The following is an 18,745-nucleotide window of genomic DNA, read 5'->3' as shown; positions in this document are numbered from 1 at the left end:
TTGTAGTGAATGGATTTTATATCATGCATGCTGGTTTTGGCGACAGCGCCGTCATATTTGATAATCTACAAGGGGTTCGCTCCCTTTGGAAGTTTAACCTTGAACACCAAAACCTGATTGTCGAGGTTGTAGCCAGACGCATCCACGTACTTGTTCTGACCAAAGTTGATGTATCCTGCGTTAAGTTAGCATGAGCGTAAGAACACGAATACATGTATCTTACCGTTCTGAGTGATGAAGTCGTTGTCGGAGAAGGACACTAAGTAGTATTGCTTTCCCTCATCCTCATCCTGCCTCTCGCTCCTACCAATCTTGTCGTCCTTATCAACGGGCAACATAGCAAAGCTCTCCCACTTCTCGTTCAGTAGATTCTCGTCTTGCTCACCGCCGTTGTGGAGACCAAATCTGCCAAGTTGGTCGTTGTTGTTGAAAGACAGCCACGGGCAGTAAGTAGCAGGCACGATGCTGCTCTTCAATACACCATCTTTGCTCGCGATTTGTCCCTTGATGTCATCGGCTGCTGTACCTGCGACGTTGGTGGCTTTGGAGATGTCGATCACATCCGCGTTGCGGTAGATGGACAGTGTGCTTTCTGCTCCGTGACCAGCGTTGGAGTCGCGCACTAGGACAAGGAACTGGGTTTCGGAGATGTAGTGCATCTCGGACTGACTGGCGACGCGCCCCGTCGGCAGCACAGGAAGCTGAACAGCATATTCCGCCTCTAGCGTGGTCTTGTCATCTTTGACGCGGTACTTGAGGAGACGAGTGTTACGACGCTTCTTCGCGGAGCTGCCACCGTCCTGGATGGTAGCACTCTGGAGCATGGTGTAGAGGTACTTGCCATCTGGACTGGCGGTCAGGGCTTCGAGACCCTGGTTGTTGCCTCTGCCACTGTCGGGATCCTCGGGCGTGATCTCAAGATCAGGATCGTAAATAGGTGGAGAAGCCGCATTAAAGCTGTCAGTTCCGTTTCGGCGGGGAACGAGAGCCTCTGGGGTGCGAACAGCCTTGATCATCTTGCCCTTCTTATCGAACTGGTAGACGTACGCGGCGTACTCGTCACTGATCCAGAAAGTCTTGTCGTCTCCGAGGACCAGGCCTTCAGTGTCGAGCGGGACGCGAGCGCCGCCGGTTCCATTTTGGCCAAAGCCGTTGCCGGTGTCTACAACTATCAGTACTGGTAACTGATGTATGGATTTGGAACTTACATCTAGCTAAAGGAAGAGTTGGAAAGCCAGGGTAGGTGATGGTTTCTGTAGGATCCAGACCCGTCAAAGGCGTACCATCAGGCCCAGTAAGAAGCAGAGTGTCGACGTAAGAGAATTGGAAGTTTGGGCTGGCTGGTTTCTCTAGAGTTGCTTCGACCGGTGTGAAGACAACGCTGAACTTGTGGATGCGGGTCTGAGTGTTCTGGGTGCCCTGTGTATTCCAGCCGCGATCAGGCAGACCCCAAACGACACCCTCGTAGGAGCCTTTCTTGTACTTCCAAGACTTCTTCTCGAATGCAATGGCGCTTCCAATACCACCAATCGTGTCGCCAAACTTGTCACGAGCATCGCTGACAAGTTTCCCGTAGCCCGCTAACTCCTCGTAGGTGTAGAGTTTGCCATTGCAGGTGGTGACATTGGCAGCGGCAGCACTTTCATCGCGGGTGATGACAGGACCAGCAAGGACTGTGCTGACAGAAAGCGCCAGAACGCTGATGGAAGCGACAAACAGCATTGTGAATGGTGGTCGACTGTCGCGTGCCTGAGCAGATGGTTTCTGAAGAATGTCAACAGCCTATATACATGCCCGTCAGGACCGGGATGATCCCGCGATGACGCGACCCGACAGCCAGGCACACGAGGCTATCTTGATGCATATGCAGTCCAAGAGCCACACGTGCGCTGTCTGTTTGGCTGCAACCGACGAGGGTACAAATGCAATAGCGGCATGGCGTTCGTACAAGCCGTGTGAACAGACAAATGGGGTCGAAGAAGCGGCATGTAGGGACAGATGCTCTGCCATGGATGTCACTAAGCCATACCATCCAGCGCAGTGGACTAGACCCTCCAGGTATATGTCCCAATGATGACGCGAGGTTCGTGGAGATGGATGCGCACGTTGCTCGAGAACATGATGTGAGTCGCTGACCGGAAATGGTGCCGAGGCAGGCGTTATTCCCGATCGGGCATGCGACATTGGCGGGCGGGTACTTAGTTCAACATAGTTCAGCCTCTAGAGAGTGTACTCGAGCCGTCTTTTGACATCGAATTCAGTAATGGAGTAAGCTGCCCAGTTCGGCCGGTACCGGGAGTGGTATTCAGTCGACCGCTATTGGGGAGTGGACACGTGAGAAGTCGCCTTTGCCTTCAATGGATGCCTAATCATTGCAAGCTACAACAGAGCATGACCCGTTTCGCGTTCACGTTGGCCTGATTCCGCATATCTTTCTAGAAACCGGAGTTTGTATCGCGTTCTTCTGTGTTGACTTCAGCATGCCCTGCCTGTTCAGGGCAGTGCAATCGAGTCACGCTCATGCGAGTGTCACTTCCCGAGGTCAAAGCATGATGGCTCTGTGGAGGGTAATAGCTTCCTTCCCCAGTAGTACTTTTCCTTCCGCATGTCCACATCCTTCCGTTGCACGGTTGCCCTGGCTGTTACTGCACACACGTTTCTCGCGACTGGAACGTCACCCTAAACCCTCTTATCATTGACTTCCGAACTTCCTGAGTCACGATCTATATATCACGATACTTGACATCGCCCTTCACACTCCGACTCACACGCTGACGAATGTTTACTGCCTGGTTGACGCATTCATCTTAATCTGCAACTACCATGCTTGGGACTTCCGGCGATGGCTTAATCACCAAGCTCACCTCGTACCTCACAACCGATAAAGAAGCAGCCCCGGACACTCCTCCTTATACACCTGATCAAGAGTGCGAACCTCAGTCTGCTTTCGCAACGACAACTCCGCATGATGCCGAGCCAACGAGCAACGATCAGAGCGGACTGTCAGCGAGCAAACCCTCGAAGGCGAATCCTAGACGCTCGCTGAAGCGGTCCGCAAGCGAACTGATCGTACCAAGCCAAGAACGAAATGAGCACTTGACTGCGATTGCCGCATTGAAGGCGGTGCGCTCCAAAGAAGATGGGCGCCGTACAACCCGACCGACCCCATCTCCGACACGTACCCAGCTACGACCTCCACGCCCTGGTTCTCAGCGCTCCATCAGCAATTCCAGATACGAATTGAAATCTCAGTATCACGATCCCAATATCTCATCTGCTAGTCTCCAAAAGCAACTCGTTGAGCAGACAAAGCCCATGGCCAGGCGATCTCGAACACCCGAGCCGAATAAGAACCAGGTCAAAAAGGGTGCAAGGCCAAGTCCCATCAGGTCCACTGCTGTGCGTTCAAAGTCAGAGCCAGACCCGGCGAGAGCGTTTGCAAACCCGAAGACGCGCCGTGGGAATGCGAAACTGAAGCCATGTATCAAGAAGAAGGCGAAAAGTACCACAACGACACCACCGACCGGATTGCAACAGGCAACCATCGACGCCGAGCTCAAGACCTTACGTCGCGTGAAGACGGTCGATTTTGAAGAGACTGGCTCGAGGCAATCACTGTCACTACCCCAGGCACCCATCATGGAAGAAGTAACGATTCAGAATCTTGCAAGTGATACCGGAGAGAGCTCCAGGTCGGCCAGCAATCATACAGAACTCGTCAAGTCATGCCCATCATGCCCAAACACGATGAACATAGCGAAGAGCGCTGTAGCGGAGCCAGCTACTACACGGACAGACGTACATGTCATCGCCATCGCTCCCTCATGGGACGCGCAGGGCCTTACCCATGACGACAGCGCTGACCCAGCAACACCCACGATGCAAATCATTGAGACGAAGAGTGGTAGCTACGAGGTAATCTGGGACGATGTACCGGAAGAGCACACCATCAGGACACGAGGACGACGAAGCTCGTCAGCAAGTCATGCCTTAGAAACTGCCAGTCCAAGCGCCAAACGTGGCGGCCTCGACCGAGTCAACTCGAAGCTCGCAGGATGGTCAGGAACCTGGAACAGCCCGTCAGACAGCTTCAAGCCCACCATTGTGGTGTTTCCTGACGACGATGGTCGGGCAACGCGCTACGACTGTGCAGTAGACGACGACGAAGACCTGACAGCAACAGTACCTCCAAACAGCCGTATTACAAGCGGTCCACATTCTAGCGTCTCATCACGCCCCGTAAGCGCGCCTCTAACCAGGAGCGTGTCGTGTGAGGAGATATCGCTTCGAGACGCCCTTCAAGTGACGCCACCACACGCTCCAGAAATGGGGTCATCACCACCCTCCGAGCACTCTCTTGTCGTACCCAATGTTGAGGTCCCGCAGAGCAGAGGCAGGAACGCGAAGCCATCACCAATGGTCCGAAAGCTCTCGAACCTCGAAGAAGCAGACACCAAGTTTCGCGACCATCGCGACTCTGTTACGATCGCGCACTCTCGTATTGTACATTCGGGTGGTGTGTCGCCTGAACTGTTTGCTCACAGGGATTCTGTGTCGCTGGGAAAGAAGCGCATGCACGCGCGTAACCATGCCGCATCAGCAGCACGCTCGCCATCACGCAGGAAGGAGTTGTCTGTTGAGGCACTCGGTCTCTTCACTGACGAAGATATTTCAACAGTGACGTTGCCGACCGTCAAGGAGCATGCTGCACAGGCGCTCAGGAATAGCAGCGAACCTTCCATCCTTCATCCACCGCAACAGACTGCCAATAAACGCCACATACGGATAGTGGAGTGAGGAAGCGAAGCCGAGTGGTTGATGTGGCTGATGCTCGCTGATGAGACGGACGGCGTGTGCGGTGGTATCTTATAATTTCGCTCGGAGAGCATTGATAGCCTGTAGAGTATGACTCCGATTCGAGTGCGTTGATCTCAATCTCATGCTCACAGGGTGGTCGGTGATGATGCCAAATACAGTGGCTGGTGGTGGGCTAGGGAGTCCTTGGCATGATTATCGATAGAGTTCGATTAGCGTCATCGCGTCCCAAGTACCCACAAGCATAGTCGCCGGCGCCAAACCTCTCACTCCAACATGAACATGCACGGAAATGTCACGTTGTTTTCCTGCTTCGATTTGAGCTTCTATTTGATTTCGCGTTATCGTAATGTCTGCGCTGACATCTGTCGCGGCGCGTCTGGCACTCGTGCCTGCCTCTTGCGCTATGGAATGCAATGCAGCACGCCGTACCTATACGCGCATGCTATCACAATGCGTTCCGGAAGCTGATACTTCTCATAACATATTCGCTCCATGCCAATGATTCAGGGCTCGGCGTGGCGATCGTCGTCCTCCAAGCCGGATCACGTATCATCTAACGATTGGCGTCGCAGTATACGTTTGAGCACCTAAGCAGATGAACACGATGCCGCGTCAACGCCATTGTATCTATGCGCTCACCCATTCATCCTTACCAAACCATAGCTACAGTAATGCCGGCATTCGCACCACACAAATCGACCCACGACGTGTCCATCATGGCCTTCGCAACGAACGACCCATTAAAGCCCGACCAACGATACGACGCCTTACGCAACACCGACGACCACTCGGATTCGAGTACAGAGGTTGACGATTGGGATACAGAAGAGGCAGTTCGACCAAGGCGAAAAAACAAGACAGTATGGAAGAGGTTGAAGGGCTACAGATGGATACTAGACACGGCGCTTCTCCTCGTCATTGTGGGATTGCTGGTGGAGAAGAGATGGCAGAAACATGCGAAGAGCCATCAATATGAGCTCGCAGGAGACATCACAGGATTCGCGCCGACATTCTCGCAACACATTGTGAGCTTCAAGCCGAGTTCTGTGTTCGCCCCAGAAGATGCAGCAGAGTTCTGGAGCAACGAGACACAGCATGCATGGTTGAGCATCGTACCAGGTATGTGCATCTTTCGGGGTTTTCACAGTTGAACACTGCTGACGGTCTTCATAGAGGGCTTGGGTTACGTCAACGTGAAGAACCCCTCCGAATACTCGAACCTCCCACACCCGATACACGATTACCCGAACCATACTGTCTTCACCACATCCGTAACGCATCAGCTGCACTGTCTCTACACTATACTGGGCGCGTACAACTCCATGAAGCTCATGGTCGCGTCACCTGTGTCTGCAAACCCCGTCAAGATGCCATGGCACATTAATCACTGCTTCGAATACATCAGGCAGGCGATAATGTGCGCTGGAGATGTGGCACTGGAAGGGGCTGCGACAAGCTTCCCCGGCGACGAGCATGGCGAAGACCGTGGTGGAAGTGACGGCTGGGATGCGAAGCACGTATGCAAAGACTACACGCAGGTATATGAATACCTAGAGAAGGAAACGATTAACCACATGAAGTGGATTTCGTCGGATTAGTGATCCATGCTGCACCTCGGAGACAGCATGTGAAGTGGAGTCTGCCTCGTGCAGCGGGCCGTTTGGACAGACCCAAACGTGGGCTTTGCGCTTGCGCACGCGGGTGACGTGTATCGAGTTCACCATCAGCAGTCCAAGACATTGGCATGTAGCAACATTATATACGTCTTATTTCAAGTGAAAGCGTCGAGTTAAAGCTCTGAGCTGACTGTGCACACTATCGTAGCCTGTGTTACACTGTAATAATGTCACCAGGAACCCATGATTTCCCTTCGGCTGACTCTGATGATTCCCGCAACAAGCAACATTCCCTTCTCGCCTGCAACACATGACTACCCTCCCACCTCATTACAGTAACTTCCGAGTCCTCCGAGCATGCATACACACCATCGGGCAGTAACCCGATCAGGTCCAACATGCGAATCGCAGATCTGCTGTATCAGATTTGGCGAATCACGACCCCCGCGAATCAGCCTCGGCAACGGGGCAGAGCAGGGATGCTGCAGCAGCGGCATCACCGAAAACCTACGCACGCTATGCTCTAGCCTCCGCGAGCGCATCCGAATGGGCGTCACCTCAGCAGTCGGGCGCCGCTTTGCACCGCGTCCGGAGCTGAATGCTCGAATTGTTGTGTGTGCCGTGGGCGTGTTAGACGATGCGTTTGTGGAACCCCTAGAATTTCGGACGAGTCTTGGTGGTATAAGAAAGTGACTGGCCCCGTGACTAGTGACATATTTTTTGCTGTGTTGATTATTTACGACAAACCTTGGAAGTACTCAGCCAAGCCCGTGGCTATACTGAACGTCCATCCGCCTCTTGGGAGTAACACCGGAAGTCTTGGACAACACCGCGGACAACGGAACATCGACGGAGACCGAACAGTTGTTGGTCCTCGGCCGAGCAGTCGCACGACAAATATTTCTGCGAGTAAGAAAAGAGACATTGATTGAATACGGACGTAAGACAAGGGGGAGAAGACTTGGGTGTCTGTTACCTGGACTTGGCTCGACAACAGACGCTTCATACGGTGGATTCAAGGCGGACCTGACAGCGGCTGTGTCTATCACCCTGCAATCACTCTTTCCACGTCGACAACTGGGTTTGTTGCGAGGCACCGGGTAAACACCTCGTGGAATAAACGCGACTGCCTCGACTGAAGCATACAAATAGTTCCCACGAAGACGCGACTGCCCACTATCACCATTCCACGACGTCATCACTAAAACCTTCCGAAAACCACTACTCTCCAACAACACCCTACCTACAGACACCATGGCGCAATCGCCACTACTTTTCATCGTTGCGGGAGCCGCCATCTCCTATATCCTATACACCCGCATTGCCCTCTACCTCGCGCGCCAGCGCTTCAAGAAAGAGAATGGCTGCCAACCATGCACGGCGCAGTTCCACAAGGACCCTATTTTCGGAATTGATAACGTGAAGGTCATGGCATACAACAGCAAGCACCACATCCTGCTGGAAGAGAACAGAAAGCGCTTTGGACGGCTCGGTAACACTTTCCATAACAGGCTGGTTACCATGCCGTTCATTGCGACTTGCGAGCCGGAAAATGTCAAGACGATCTTGAGTTTGAAGTTCAAGGACTATGGCTTTGGTCACAGGCAAGGTGCTTTTACTCCTCTCTTGGGTCACGGTATCTTCAACGCGGATGGTGAGCGGTGGGCTAATAGCCGTCACTTGCTGCGACCCAACTTCGCTCGCGATCAAGTTGCAGATATCGAGGCGTTCGAGAGGCATTTCAAGCTTATGCTCAAGCATATCCCCAAGGATGGCGCTACTGTCGATCTCCAAGAGCTCTTTTTCCGTTTGACTATCGACACCGCAACAGAGTTCCTCTTCAACCACTCCACCAACTCACTCCGCATGGTCGGCCAGGAAGACGCAAACAACGAGGACGTCATCTTCAGCAAGGCCTTCAACTTCGCACAAGACGACATCACGACCCGCACTCGCTGGGGCATCTTCGACCGATTCCGCAAGAACCCAGAGGGCAAGAAGGCTATCAACATCTGCCACGCATACGTTGACAAGTTCGTCGACGATGCTCTCCGTTTCAGGGAAGAATTGGATGCTGAGAAGAGCGCCGGAGGCAAGGACGACAAGTACTACTTTATTCAAGAAGTAGCCAAGCAGACTACCGACAAGAAGCGCATCCGTGAGGAACTTATCAACATCTTGCTCGCCGGACGTGACACGACTGCTAGTCTTCTCAGCAACATGTTCTTCCAAATTGCGAAGAGGCCTGATATTTATGCCAAGTTGAGGGAAGAGGTTGCAGCACTTGGAGGTCGCACACCGACGTACGAGGAGTTGAGGAACCTCAAATACGTCAAGTGGTGCCTCAACGAATGTGAGTTTGCACACTGAGCTTTGGTTATTATTATGCTAATTTTGTCCAGCACTCCGCCTCCACCCAGTCGTCCCCGGTAACTCTCGCCTTGCTATCCGCGACTCTGTCCTGCCCCGAGGAGGTGGTCCAGACGGCCAAGCACCTCTGTTCGTACCAAAGGGAACAACAGTCGGCTACTCACCATACACCATGCACCGCCGCCACGACCTCTACGGCCCAGACGCAGACGAGTACAAGCCCGAGAGGTGGGAGACACTCCGTCCAGGCTGGGAATACCTGCCCTTCAACGGCGGCCCACGCATCTGTCTCGGACAGCAATACGCGCTTACCGAGGCGAGCTACGTGACTGTGCGCATGGTGCAGGAGTTCAAGACCATGGAGAGCCGAGACCCGGGTCCATGGCGAGAGGGTCTCACACTGACTCTGTGCTCGATGAACGGTACGCAGGTTGGCCTTACGCCTGCTTAGAAGGAGCGTAGCCAGCGGTTGAGACACAGCTGTTTCGAGAGGTGTCAGATTGGGGAGGGCGGTGGGAGAGTCCAGCACGATGAGTTGTGCTTGCTTGCGGAATCACTGGGAGTCTCACCTGTCATGCCATCTATTTGGCCAGGAGAGGGACCTATCAGGAAAAGGCGGTTATCTTTATTCTAGGGAGTTCTGTGCATATGAGGGCCTTCAGAGGCATTGCTTTTTTATCTTCACTGTACTATACCTACTACTATGAAATTCTATGAATTCTAAGGAATCTGGCAGAGAGGATGACTAGCTACTAGGAATCCACCTGAAGCACTAAGACATGCTCGTGCATTCGGTTAATTCACAATGTTTCGAGCGTCTCACTTTCGTGATTATATACAAAATAACAGTACTCTCTTCGCCAGTGGCAATCAAACCTACAACATTATCGCAACTGTAGTCGGCCCAATCGAGACTAGTGCCGGAAGTCCGCAACTGTGACCCTAGACACGCAAGTGTTGATCAACAACAGCGCAACACGCCACGACGCACGCACCGAAGCGAACCTTCCACCTGTCCCGTAATTTCGCTGGCAAACATCATGTCGCGAAGTCACCGCCCCTCGACGACGCCCATGGACTTTGAGTGGACGAACCAAACAGGCCCCATCGACGCTCAATCGCCCTTCCTCGCTGCCAGCCAACAAAAGAAGCGTGAGTCCCCAGGCCCCTCTTTCCCTCTCGGACGAGACACACATGGGGAAACACAACCGCTGACTTCAGGGCCTCCTTTCGGCCAGCCAGGCCCTCACTCTGTCCTAGACTCTCCCTCCAAGAACGGTTTCGCGACACCGAATCGGCTGCGCGACCCCGACAACCGCATGACATACTTCAGCCGCGATCCTTCCAAGCCGCTACCGTCCACACCCGCATCTTCGGTGCCCGCACACATCCAGCCGAGCCCGTGGTCTATGCGAACGCCCTCACACGACCTCGACTTCAGCTCAGGCGGGGAAACACCGGGCACACCACAAGTAGACAGCGACCCTGGCACACCAGACACACAATTGGCGAGCAAGATGGGGCGGCTAGGTAACGGCGATGCAAAGGGCGGTCGGCGAGACAGCTGGTTCAAGCGGACCTTCATGTCCACGCCGAGCCCCACCAAAGAGCGGGACAGAGAGCGGGACAAGGACGCATCGCAAAAGTACTACTCCAAAAAAGCCGAGAACCGCATAGTCAAGCGCCGGTCAGAGCGGTCACGGTCCAAGAAGCGCGCCACGGTACACGACGACGACGGCGAAGATTCCGACAACGACCAGAGACGACCACAAATCCCTCCCAAAGAGGCAGGGCCCGTCCAGCAGACTCTCGCTATGAGTGTAGGCGGCTTCCTCTCGTGGGTCGAAGCGCATCCCAACCTCCCCTCCGTCCTATCCTACTACCTCCAACTCACCGTCAACATGTTCCTCGGCAGCCTCTTCATCTACATCGTCTACTCCGCCTGGGCCGGCGTCATGACAGACGTCGACATCGAATCCTCCAAGCACGCGTCCGAAGTCATGGTCGAAATCGCCGGATGCGCCATCGAATACAACCGGAATCGCTGTCGGCCGGAGGAGGTCGTGCCGGCTATGGAGCGGGCATGTGGTGTCTGGGAGACGTGCATGAACCGCGATCCGAAGAAAGTTGCAAGAGCGACTGTGACGGCGAAGACGTTTGCTATGATTTTCAACTCTTTTGTTGAGGAGTTTAGTTATAAGTCTATGGTATGTTGCTTTCTTCTCGGTACACCGGCAATTGCTGTGTATAGGGCTGTCCGCGAACGGCGCGAGCACATTGATTGTGCGCATACGCATTCGCAGAACCAATATGCTCAGTCTTGCGATTGCATGCAGCACAGTAGATCCCGCACCCGCAACCCCCAACACACCCAAGCCCCCAATATATACCCCAACCCATACTAACACCTCCACCCAGATCTTCACAGCCATAATAATCTTCGGCGGCTTCAACCTCTCGAACTGGGCTTTCGGCCTCCTCCGCTCTCAGCAACAACAATCCCACCACAACACACAACCCCACCACCATACCCAATCCAACGATTTCGTCCCACAAACGCCGCACAGAGTGATCAGCAACGGATACAACGATAGCTATAACCAACAAGGCTACCAGCAGAATTGGCAGCAGTTGCCGCCGTATCAACAGCAGCAGCAGCAGCAGTTACAGGGAACGCCGTATCAGAGTCATAACACGCCGTATCAGGGTCAGAGACATATTGAGGCGCCGCCGCTGGTGCATGCGCATACTATGCCTGCCTTGGGGAGTTCGACTTCGGCGCAGGAAGGGGTGGTGACGGCGGATGGGGGGAGGACGCCGAGGAAACGGGGGTTGTTTCGATAAACACTCTTTGCTATGACGATACTTTCATTGTGTATCTTATTTTTTTCTTTTAGTGATTGATTTGGATAAAGCGCATTCTTTCGATTTGTATCCATCTTCTTAGGGTTGTCGTAGGGTAGGCTTGGGGCTCGCAAAAGCTAGCATAGGTTGGCGAACTGGTGGAAAAGGTCATCTCACGAATATTCACACTTTTCCTACTCCTGTCACATATATAGTTTGCAAACGTCTTTTCGAACGAATGAATTACTAAATATCATCATAAGAAGAGCATCGAAGCCTCCAACCTGGATATCAAATGGCCAATCATCTACTTGTTGAACCGCCAAACGCCCCAATCAAGGAATCTCGTAATCTATCTGTCTATGCATACACACCGACTTTGCTTACGCAGCAGCCTCAGTCTTAGTCTCCTCCTTGCCGCTCTCCTCGTACTTCTCCCAGTTGGCCAGGATGTTGCCAATCTTGGGTGAGTTGGTGAGCTTGTACACGTCCTCGAAGTATTCCTTGGTCAACGCGAATGGCTTCGCAGTCACGTTGGGGATGTACTTTCCGACTAGCTTGCTGGGATCGATGGATGTCTTGTGAATCTTCTTAAGAAGGAAAGACCTGAAGGGCTTGACACCGGATCGCAAGAAGGTCGAATGGAAGGGTACGTCGATACCCTTGAGTGGGATAGTAGCGAAGCCACGCTGGAGATCGAGCGGCTTGGGCTTGGCCTCTGTTTGCTCGGCGCAGCCCTTGATGATCTCAACCAGGTGGTTCTTAACTTCCTCTAGCGACAGAGTCTGCATGAGCGCTTGGATGTCGATCTTTTGTTGCTTGAGGTAGTTTGTCACGCCAGTAAGGCAGTCGAGAGCGCGGAGGTCACCGGCAGCAACGTACTGCATGTTGGCAATGTTGTAGTTGACAATCTCCAAAAGCCATCCGGTTGTCTCGGCAATGTTCTCAACAACGTATTGAAGAGCTTGCTCGTTGAAGGTCTTGGAGATCCTGCTGGGGTTGACAGCGCACATGGAGTAGTTGGAGCGACCGGTCTCGTCGCGCTCCACGGCGACTTGCATGGTAAGACCACGGTAGAACACTACCGAGACCAAGCTCTCAATAGGCATGACCTCAGCCATGGCAGCAAGGGCAGAGTATTCACCAAGAGAGTGTCCAGCGAATGTGCTCTCGACTTGGATCAGACCCTTAGCGCGCATGTCCTCGAACGATGCCTTCTCCATGAGTGTCAGAGCAGGCTGTGTGAATTGAGTCGCTGACAACAGACCAGTCGGCGACCGGTAGGTGTACGATGTGGTGTTCTCGTCAATCTCCTTGAAGATCTTCTCAGACTTGATGGAGCCGTCCGCAGCAACAGTCTCGAATGTCATGGACATGTAGTTCTGGCGGATAGCCTTGCCGACTGGGCCACCAAAGTGGATGGTGAGCTCCTTGGGGTTGTTCTTCACGATGTTGGTAATGGCGAAGCCTGTTGTAAATTAGCCAGAGTATAATATAGATGATCAGTGCAGACTTACCATAGTTGTCCATGAAGTGCTTGTCGGCACGGTCCCAGACCTCCTTGGCGACAGGACTGCTGTTGTACAGCTCCATACCCATACCCTGTTCTTGCGATCCTTGTCCAGTGAAGACGTATGAGGTAGTGGGTTGCTCAACCTCAGCCTCACCGAGAAGGACCTTATCTTCGGTCTCCTGGTTGCTGACTTCAATCTTGATGATCTTACGACCAGACACCATACCGACGTGCTGAAGCTTGACATCAAGCATGTCGTCGGGAAGCACCATGCCCACGAGGTTGACGTGGTAGCTCCTAACACGACCGACATTGTTCTCGGCGGCCCAGGTCTCTACCAAGCTTCGGACAGCTGCGCTAGAGTACATGCCATGGGTGATCGTACCAGGCAGGTTGGCGTAGCTAGCAAAGACACGTGAGACGTGAATGGGGTTGTAGTCGCCAGAGACACGAGCGTAGTTCTCGTTAGAAGCAGGTGCCTTGAGCTGAAGCGGTGCCTTGCCGTGGAGCGGGATAGCGTTGTCGAACAGCACTGGCTGATCAACCGCAGCCCCATTGCGTTCCAAGTAGTCGAGAACAGGGTTACCGTATGCGGTGCCCGAGCGGTATTCCACGGAAGCGATCTGGATGACCTCCTTAGTCGGGAGCTCAAGCAAGACCTCTCCTTGAGTCTCGATGTCTGAGAAGACTGTCTTGTTCTTGTATCGCACAACAGTCTCAAGCTTGAAGAGCAAGGTCTTGTTCAGCAGGTCAATCTCAGGCTCCTCAAAGTTGAACCACTCCTTTGACCGCAGAATAGCCACGTCCTTGCTGGTAGCCAAGTTGAGCTGAATGGGCTTCTCGACCTTCCTCTGGAACGTGTTCTGGAAATCGTCATACGCGCCGCGGTAAAGGAACTGACTAGTCACTTCCATCACCGGCTTGCCATCACGGGTGATGGTGCCGCAGACCTCTACCATCTTACCAGAGTCCTGGTTGATGACAGCATTGATCTGTGCAGTGGTGTCAAGAACATCGCCCTTCTTCAGGGGTTCAGCGCCAGAGATCATGCGGAACCCGTTGGAAAGATGGACCAGCTTGAGAAGGTCACCATCAATTGCGCGAGGGAAGATAGGCTTGGTGATAGCCTTCCAGCCGACAACGATGGCGAAGTCCATGGGAGCGTAGACTTCCTTGCCAGGTCGGTCAACAAAGGCCTCGCCCTTGTTTCCGACTGCGTGGACGAAGTCGTTGATGGCCTCGCTTGTTACGGTGGCGCGGCCACCATCGAAGCGTGAAGTAACGGACGCGTCGAACGGGCATGCCTCGTCACCAAACCAGATCTTGTAGTAGAAGTCCTTGATGCGGTCGTTTCGGGCGTCCATGACTTCGTGGATAGGCGCATACCCTACATCAGGACGGTAAGTGAAGCGGAAAGGCAACGCGACTGCGTGTCCAATAGCGGTACGCTCCTCGTAGATGTTGAGCAGGATTTCGCTATCATTGGTGAGGCTGACTTCGACGGTCTTGATCAGCTTGCCGCCGTGGTGCAGCTCCTTGACGATGATGGCAGTCTTGGCAGGCTCGTTGGGGTTCTGAATTTCGACAACCATGCCGGGTGTGGGAGCAAAGACTCGAGAAGTAGGGTTGGTCTGGAAACGCTGACCCTGCACAAAGATGTCCGCAGTGAAGAAAGCATGTCTCCATGAGTAGCTGGAGCCTGCCAGCAGTTGCAGCCATGAGTGTACCTCTGGCATTGTGGCGTTGGGAGCAGCGGAGAGGCGGTAGATGACCTTATTCTCAAGCTCTGAGACGGTGAGACCATCCACCTCTAGACCCTGGGGTGGTGCTAGCAGGTTGCTACCGAAGTACTCAATGACGGGAATCTTGGACTCGTCATCGCCGTAGATGTCGTGCACAAGGAGCTTGATGTGACCCTCGTGGACACCATCCAGGATCTCCTTGATGGGCTCGTCGACCTTGGTGGAGTACTTGACAGCCATGGGTCCTTGAAGAATACATGTCCTGCCGACGTCTTGGTCAACGACAGCATCGAGATCCTCGGACTGCCAGAGTGAGTCCTTCTTGAAGAAGAATTCAAAGGTTTCGTCAAGGACGGGGACGAACGGTACAGGCTTCTGTCCACGACGTTGGCAAAGCAAGAGGAAGTGTTGCACATCTTGGGCGCTAATGAGCTGGTTGTCGGCATCGGGGTAGGCCTTGAAGACCTTCTCGAGCATTGGGAAGGGGTCGTTGAGCTCATCGTAGTTTTGGATGAGCGACTCGCTGCTGGCCTTACTGAAACGCTCTTCCAGTCGGCGGATGAAGTCGCCGGTCAAGCGCTTCAAGCTCTGGTCGATCCAGCGGGACTGGTGCTTGACATACATGAGGTCTACCATACGCTGGACGACCTCAGTGTAAGTCATGTCCTCCAAGTCAACTGAATCTCCCTTCTTGTTCTTGCCGAACCAGACCTTCTGGAAATCCTTGTTCAGCTTCTCGATGATGTACTCGCGCATCTTCTTTAGTTCGGGGACGCGCTTGGCCTTGTCAAGACTGAAGATCTTCTGATCCATCTCATGCCAGAAGATGACACCACGAGTGGCAAGCTTGTGAATTGGCTCACCCATCTCAGAGCGAACAGTGATGACACCTCCAGCTGGGCCCTTGTAGGTCTTTTCCCAGTCCTCGTCGTCAAGACCGGGGGCGTCAACGATAGCCTTTTTGGCCATCTTTGATGTGTGGCATTCCTTCGCCGTCATTACGCGACTGCCGAACAAGCAACCATCGTACGGCATGGGTGGGTATCCAAACTTGGTTGACCATTGACCGGTAAGGTATGGGTATGTGTCTTCCGCGCCACCGAAACCGGAACCTGCGACGAGAATCAGGTTCTCACACTTGCGCAGACGGCTGTACATCTGTAGAATGGGCTGATGGAAGTCCTCGAAGGAATGATGACCTCCACCACGACCACCAGTCCATTGCATCAAGACCGGGAAGGTAGGGTTCGCCTTCGCAATGTTAATGGTCTGCTGAATAGCCTCGACGGAACCAGGCTTGAAGGCAATGTGCTTGATGCCAAGGGTCTCGATGTATTCGTTGGCTACTTCAATGGATGGAACACCAGCACCGATGGTAAGACCTTCGATGGGGACACCTTCGGCCCTGAGCTTGGCCAAGAGGGGGATCTGCCAGGCCATAGCGCGAGGGTTAACGTAGATGAGGTTGACGCTAATACCACGACCAGCAGGAATCGCCTTCTCGACCTTGGTGATGGCTTCGGTCATGGTCTTCTCGTTGTAGTACCCACCACCAGCAAGCTCGATCTCATAGCCGGCGTTCATGGTCGCGGCGACAAAGTCCCATGGAACCGTGCAGGGCGTCATACCAGCCACCATTACCGGAGGCAAACCAAGCATGCGGCTCATCTTGGTGTCGACGTAGGTCTGGCCGGTAGATGTCTTGACGAGGCGCGGCCCGTGCTCTTTGACCCAATCGACAGCGTACTTAACAGCATGATCGAAGTCGCGGTCGAAGATTTCGGGCTTGTAGCCAACTTCAGCATTCTGTCCATCGATAGCACCTGCAAGGATGACACGGACACCAGTACCGTCCTTGTTGCGGTTGGTGAGTACACCGAGACCAGAGATACCACCAGGGCCGAAATCGAGAATGTGGGTAGCCTTAGGGAAGACAGTTGCCTTCTCCCACTCGACCGAGTCGGCAGTGATCATGCTGATAAGGCGAGGCACGATGTTGTCGCTCTCGGTCTCGCGAAGGTCTTGGCCTGTATGTGTGTCATACATGGGGATGCCAAGATCGGCAGTGGAGATCTTGATTGCTTTGAGATCATCTTCGAGCTGCTTGGTCGCATCGGCGAGGTATGGGCTGTGGAAAGGAGCAGTGATGGGTAGGAAGCGGTTGACAAAGCGCACTTTGCGCTCAGTGTAGGGAATTCTCGTTTGGTCCAGGCCAGTCGGGGCCTTGTCCTTTCGCAAACGAAGGTTAAGACCATACAGAGAGATGGGTGGACCTGTCACTACAAAGTTGCGAGCGCTGTTGACTAGAGAGATGGCAATGTGTCGATCTTGAGGTAAATGGGCATTTGTCGCGTCAATGTGGTCCTGGACTGCTTTTCTTGAAAGATCACGGATGGAAAGCATAGGCGTGGGGACACCCTCGCCGTTCTCGTCCGAGTCTTGCAAGACTGTCGGTGCCAGCGAGGTTCTGGGGAAGGCTTGCTGACTCCGCGCACCGATCCAGAAGAGGATCTCAATGGCTTTCTTGGCAGATCGCTCAAATGATTCCCAGTTTTTAGCTTCGGCGATAGCGGCGGCTGTAACGACACCCTGCGAGTGACCGGTTACACCAGACAAGCGGCTGCGTACGTGGCCGGGATGGCTGCCGAGGACTCTGCACGTTACGACGTAGTGTGCAAGCTGTGTCAACCCAATCAAGGGCAAACTGACAGGTGCCGAAACCAGGTAGTCGGTATCGGGTTGTGAGTCTCGGTTGTTGAGCCATCGCATGACATCGAGGCCCTTGGAGTAGAGCTTCTCAGCGCGTGGGTCACGCGACAGGACGAGGAGATGTTGGGCCTCGGCCGCAACAAAGTCCTCTACAAATGAGGGGTAGGTGTTGTAGATTTCGCGGAGTTCATCGAAGTACTCCTCGATGTTGCCCTGGCCGCCCAGAACAGCGTAGATGAAGGCATTCTCGTCGGAAGCCTCGCGGAAGAGAGCGGACTCGTGGTGCTTAATTGGCCTCTCTACCGCCGCGCGAGCAGCGTAGTATGACCGTACCGTGACCAGCTTCTTCTCGGTGATGCCGGGCAGAGATGCAGCCAGCGCGTGCACCTCGTTGCCGCGGAGGAAGGCACGCTCGAATTCGGTAAGAACGAGCTTGAGCACCTCCTCGAAAGAGTCAGGGTCCTCCCCCTCCTCTACCTCCTTCGCAACAAAGCCAAGGTATCGCGCCACCAGCTCCGCGACTGAGGATGGCTCATCGTCTAGGGCGAGCTCGTCGGTGGGCTCTGGGAGCGTCGACTTGAACGTGTCCCTCAATTGTTGTGCATTGAAGTGGAGGGCGGTCGGGATGAGGAGGGTGTATTCGAGCGAGCCGTGGGAGAGGATGAGCGGGCGCAGGTTTGCGGCAGAGCGGGGCGTGGAGATGCCCGTCTGCTGGCCGGAACCGTACATGGTGGTGTGGGATTACTGGTGAGGTGGTTAGTTGGGAGTCGGAGGTATTTTCAGGTGAGTGACAAGCACCGGAAGGCGCGTACCTTGGACAGATTATAGGTGTGGAAGGAACGACGTGGGCAGGAAGGAGCGTCTGAGCAGTGTGAGCTCGCGTCTGGTATGGCGGGGAAGGTGCAATCAACGCAATGGCCCGGGCCAAAAGACGTCCGGAAGACAGCTGTCTTGAATTGCTCGCAAGAAAGACTCGATGCGTACCTCTTCACTCAGACAGAAGCTAATCTGGCCGGTGTGCTGGGATAGGGCCCGTACTGCTAGTAATGTGTAGCAGCTCCCTTGCTATGTGCGGTGCGGTGTGCGAGGGGCGTGGAGAGAATACCGCAGGCAGCAGGATTACGAACGGCGCC

General features: G+C 54.0%; 6 protein-coding genes across 6 annotated transcripts; 4 read left to right on the top strand and 2 right to left on the bottom strand.

Moving 5' to 3' along the window:
* Positions 1-65: 65 nt before the first annotated feature.
* Positions 66-1,722, bottom strand: J4E93_006877 (uncharacterized protein; the record flags this gene model as incomplete). The annotated part of the gene is made up of 3 exons (XM_049344787.1): positions 66-175; positions 224-1,162; positions 1,209-1,722. The coding sequence occupies 3 exons, from the start codon at positions 1,720-1,722 to the stop codon at positions 66-68; spliced, it is 1,563 nt and encodes a 520-aa protein (XP_049198441.1).
* Positions 1,723-3,139: 1,417 nt separating this feature from the next.
* Positions 3,140-4,797, top strand: J4E93_006876 (uncharacterized protein; the record flags this gene model as incomplete). The annotated part of the gene is made up of 2 exons (XM_049344786.1): positions 3,140-3,148; positions 3,187-4,797. The coding sequence occupies 2 exons, from the start codon at positions 3,140-3,142 to the stop codon at positions 4,795-4,797; spliced, it is 1,620 nt and encodes a 539-aa protein (XP_049198440.1).
* A 692-nt stretch (positions 4,798-5,489) lies between these two features.
* On the top strand, positions 5,490-6,416 carry J4E93_006875 (uncharacterized protein; the record flags this gene model as incomplete). Its single annotated transcript, XM_049344785.1, has 2 exons — positions 5,490-5,937; positions 5,992-6,416. 2 exons carry the CDS (start codon positions 5,490-5,492, stop codon positions 6,414-6,416), a joined length of 873 nt encoding a protein of 290 aa, XP_049198439.1.
* A 1,272-nt stretch (positions 6,417-7,688) lies between these two features.
* Positions 7,689-9,255, top strand: J4E93_006874 (uncharacterized protein; the record flags this gene model as incomplete). Its single annotated transcript, XM_049344784.1, has 2 exons — positions 7,689-8,787; positions 8,837-9,255. 2 exons carry the CDS (start codon positions 7,689-7,691, stop codon positions 9,253-9,255), a joined length of 1,518 nt encoding a protein of 505 aa, XP_049198438.1.
* A 328-nt stretch (positions 9,256-9,583) lies between these two features.
* On the top strand, positions 9,584-11,209 carry J4E93_006873 (uncharacterized protein; the record flags this gene model as incomplete). Its single annotated transcript, XM_049344783.1, has 2 exons — positions 9,584-9,589; positions 9,704-11,209. 2 exons carry the CDS (start codon positions 9,584-9,586, stop codon positions 11,207-11,209), a joined length of 1,512 nt encoding a protein of 503 aa, XP_049198437.1.
* Positions 11,210-12,031: 822 nt separating this feature from the next.
* J4E93_006872 (uncharacterized protein) lies at positions 12,032-18,341 on the bottom strand (the record flags this gene model as incomplete). Its single annotated transcript, XM_049344782.1, has 2 exons — positions 12,032-13,116; positions 13,166-18,341. 2 exons carry the CDS (start codon positions 18,339-18,341, stop codon positions 12,032-12,034), a joined length of 6,261 nt encoding a protein of 2,086 aa, XP_049198436.1.
* Positions 18,342-18,745: the final 404 nt, after the last annotated feature.

The sequence above is a fragment of the Alternaria ventricosa genome (genome assembly GCF_023758065.1).
Source record: "Alternaria ventricosa strain BMP 2768 chromosome Unknown scaffold_11, whole genome shotgun sequence".
NCBI classification, from domain to species: domain Eukaryota; kingdom Fungi; phylum Ascomycota; class Dothideomycetes; order Pleosporales; family Pleosporaceae; genus Alternaria; species Alternaria ventricosa.
This window is presented reverse-complemented; position numbering and strand designations above follow the sequence as displayed.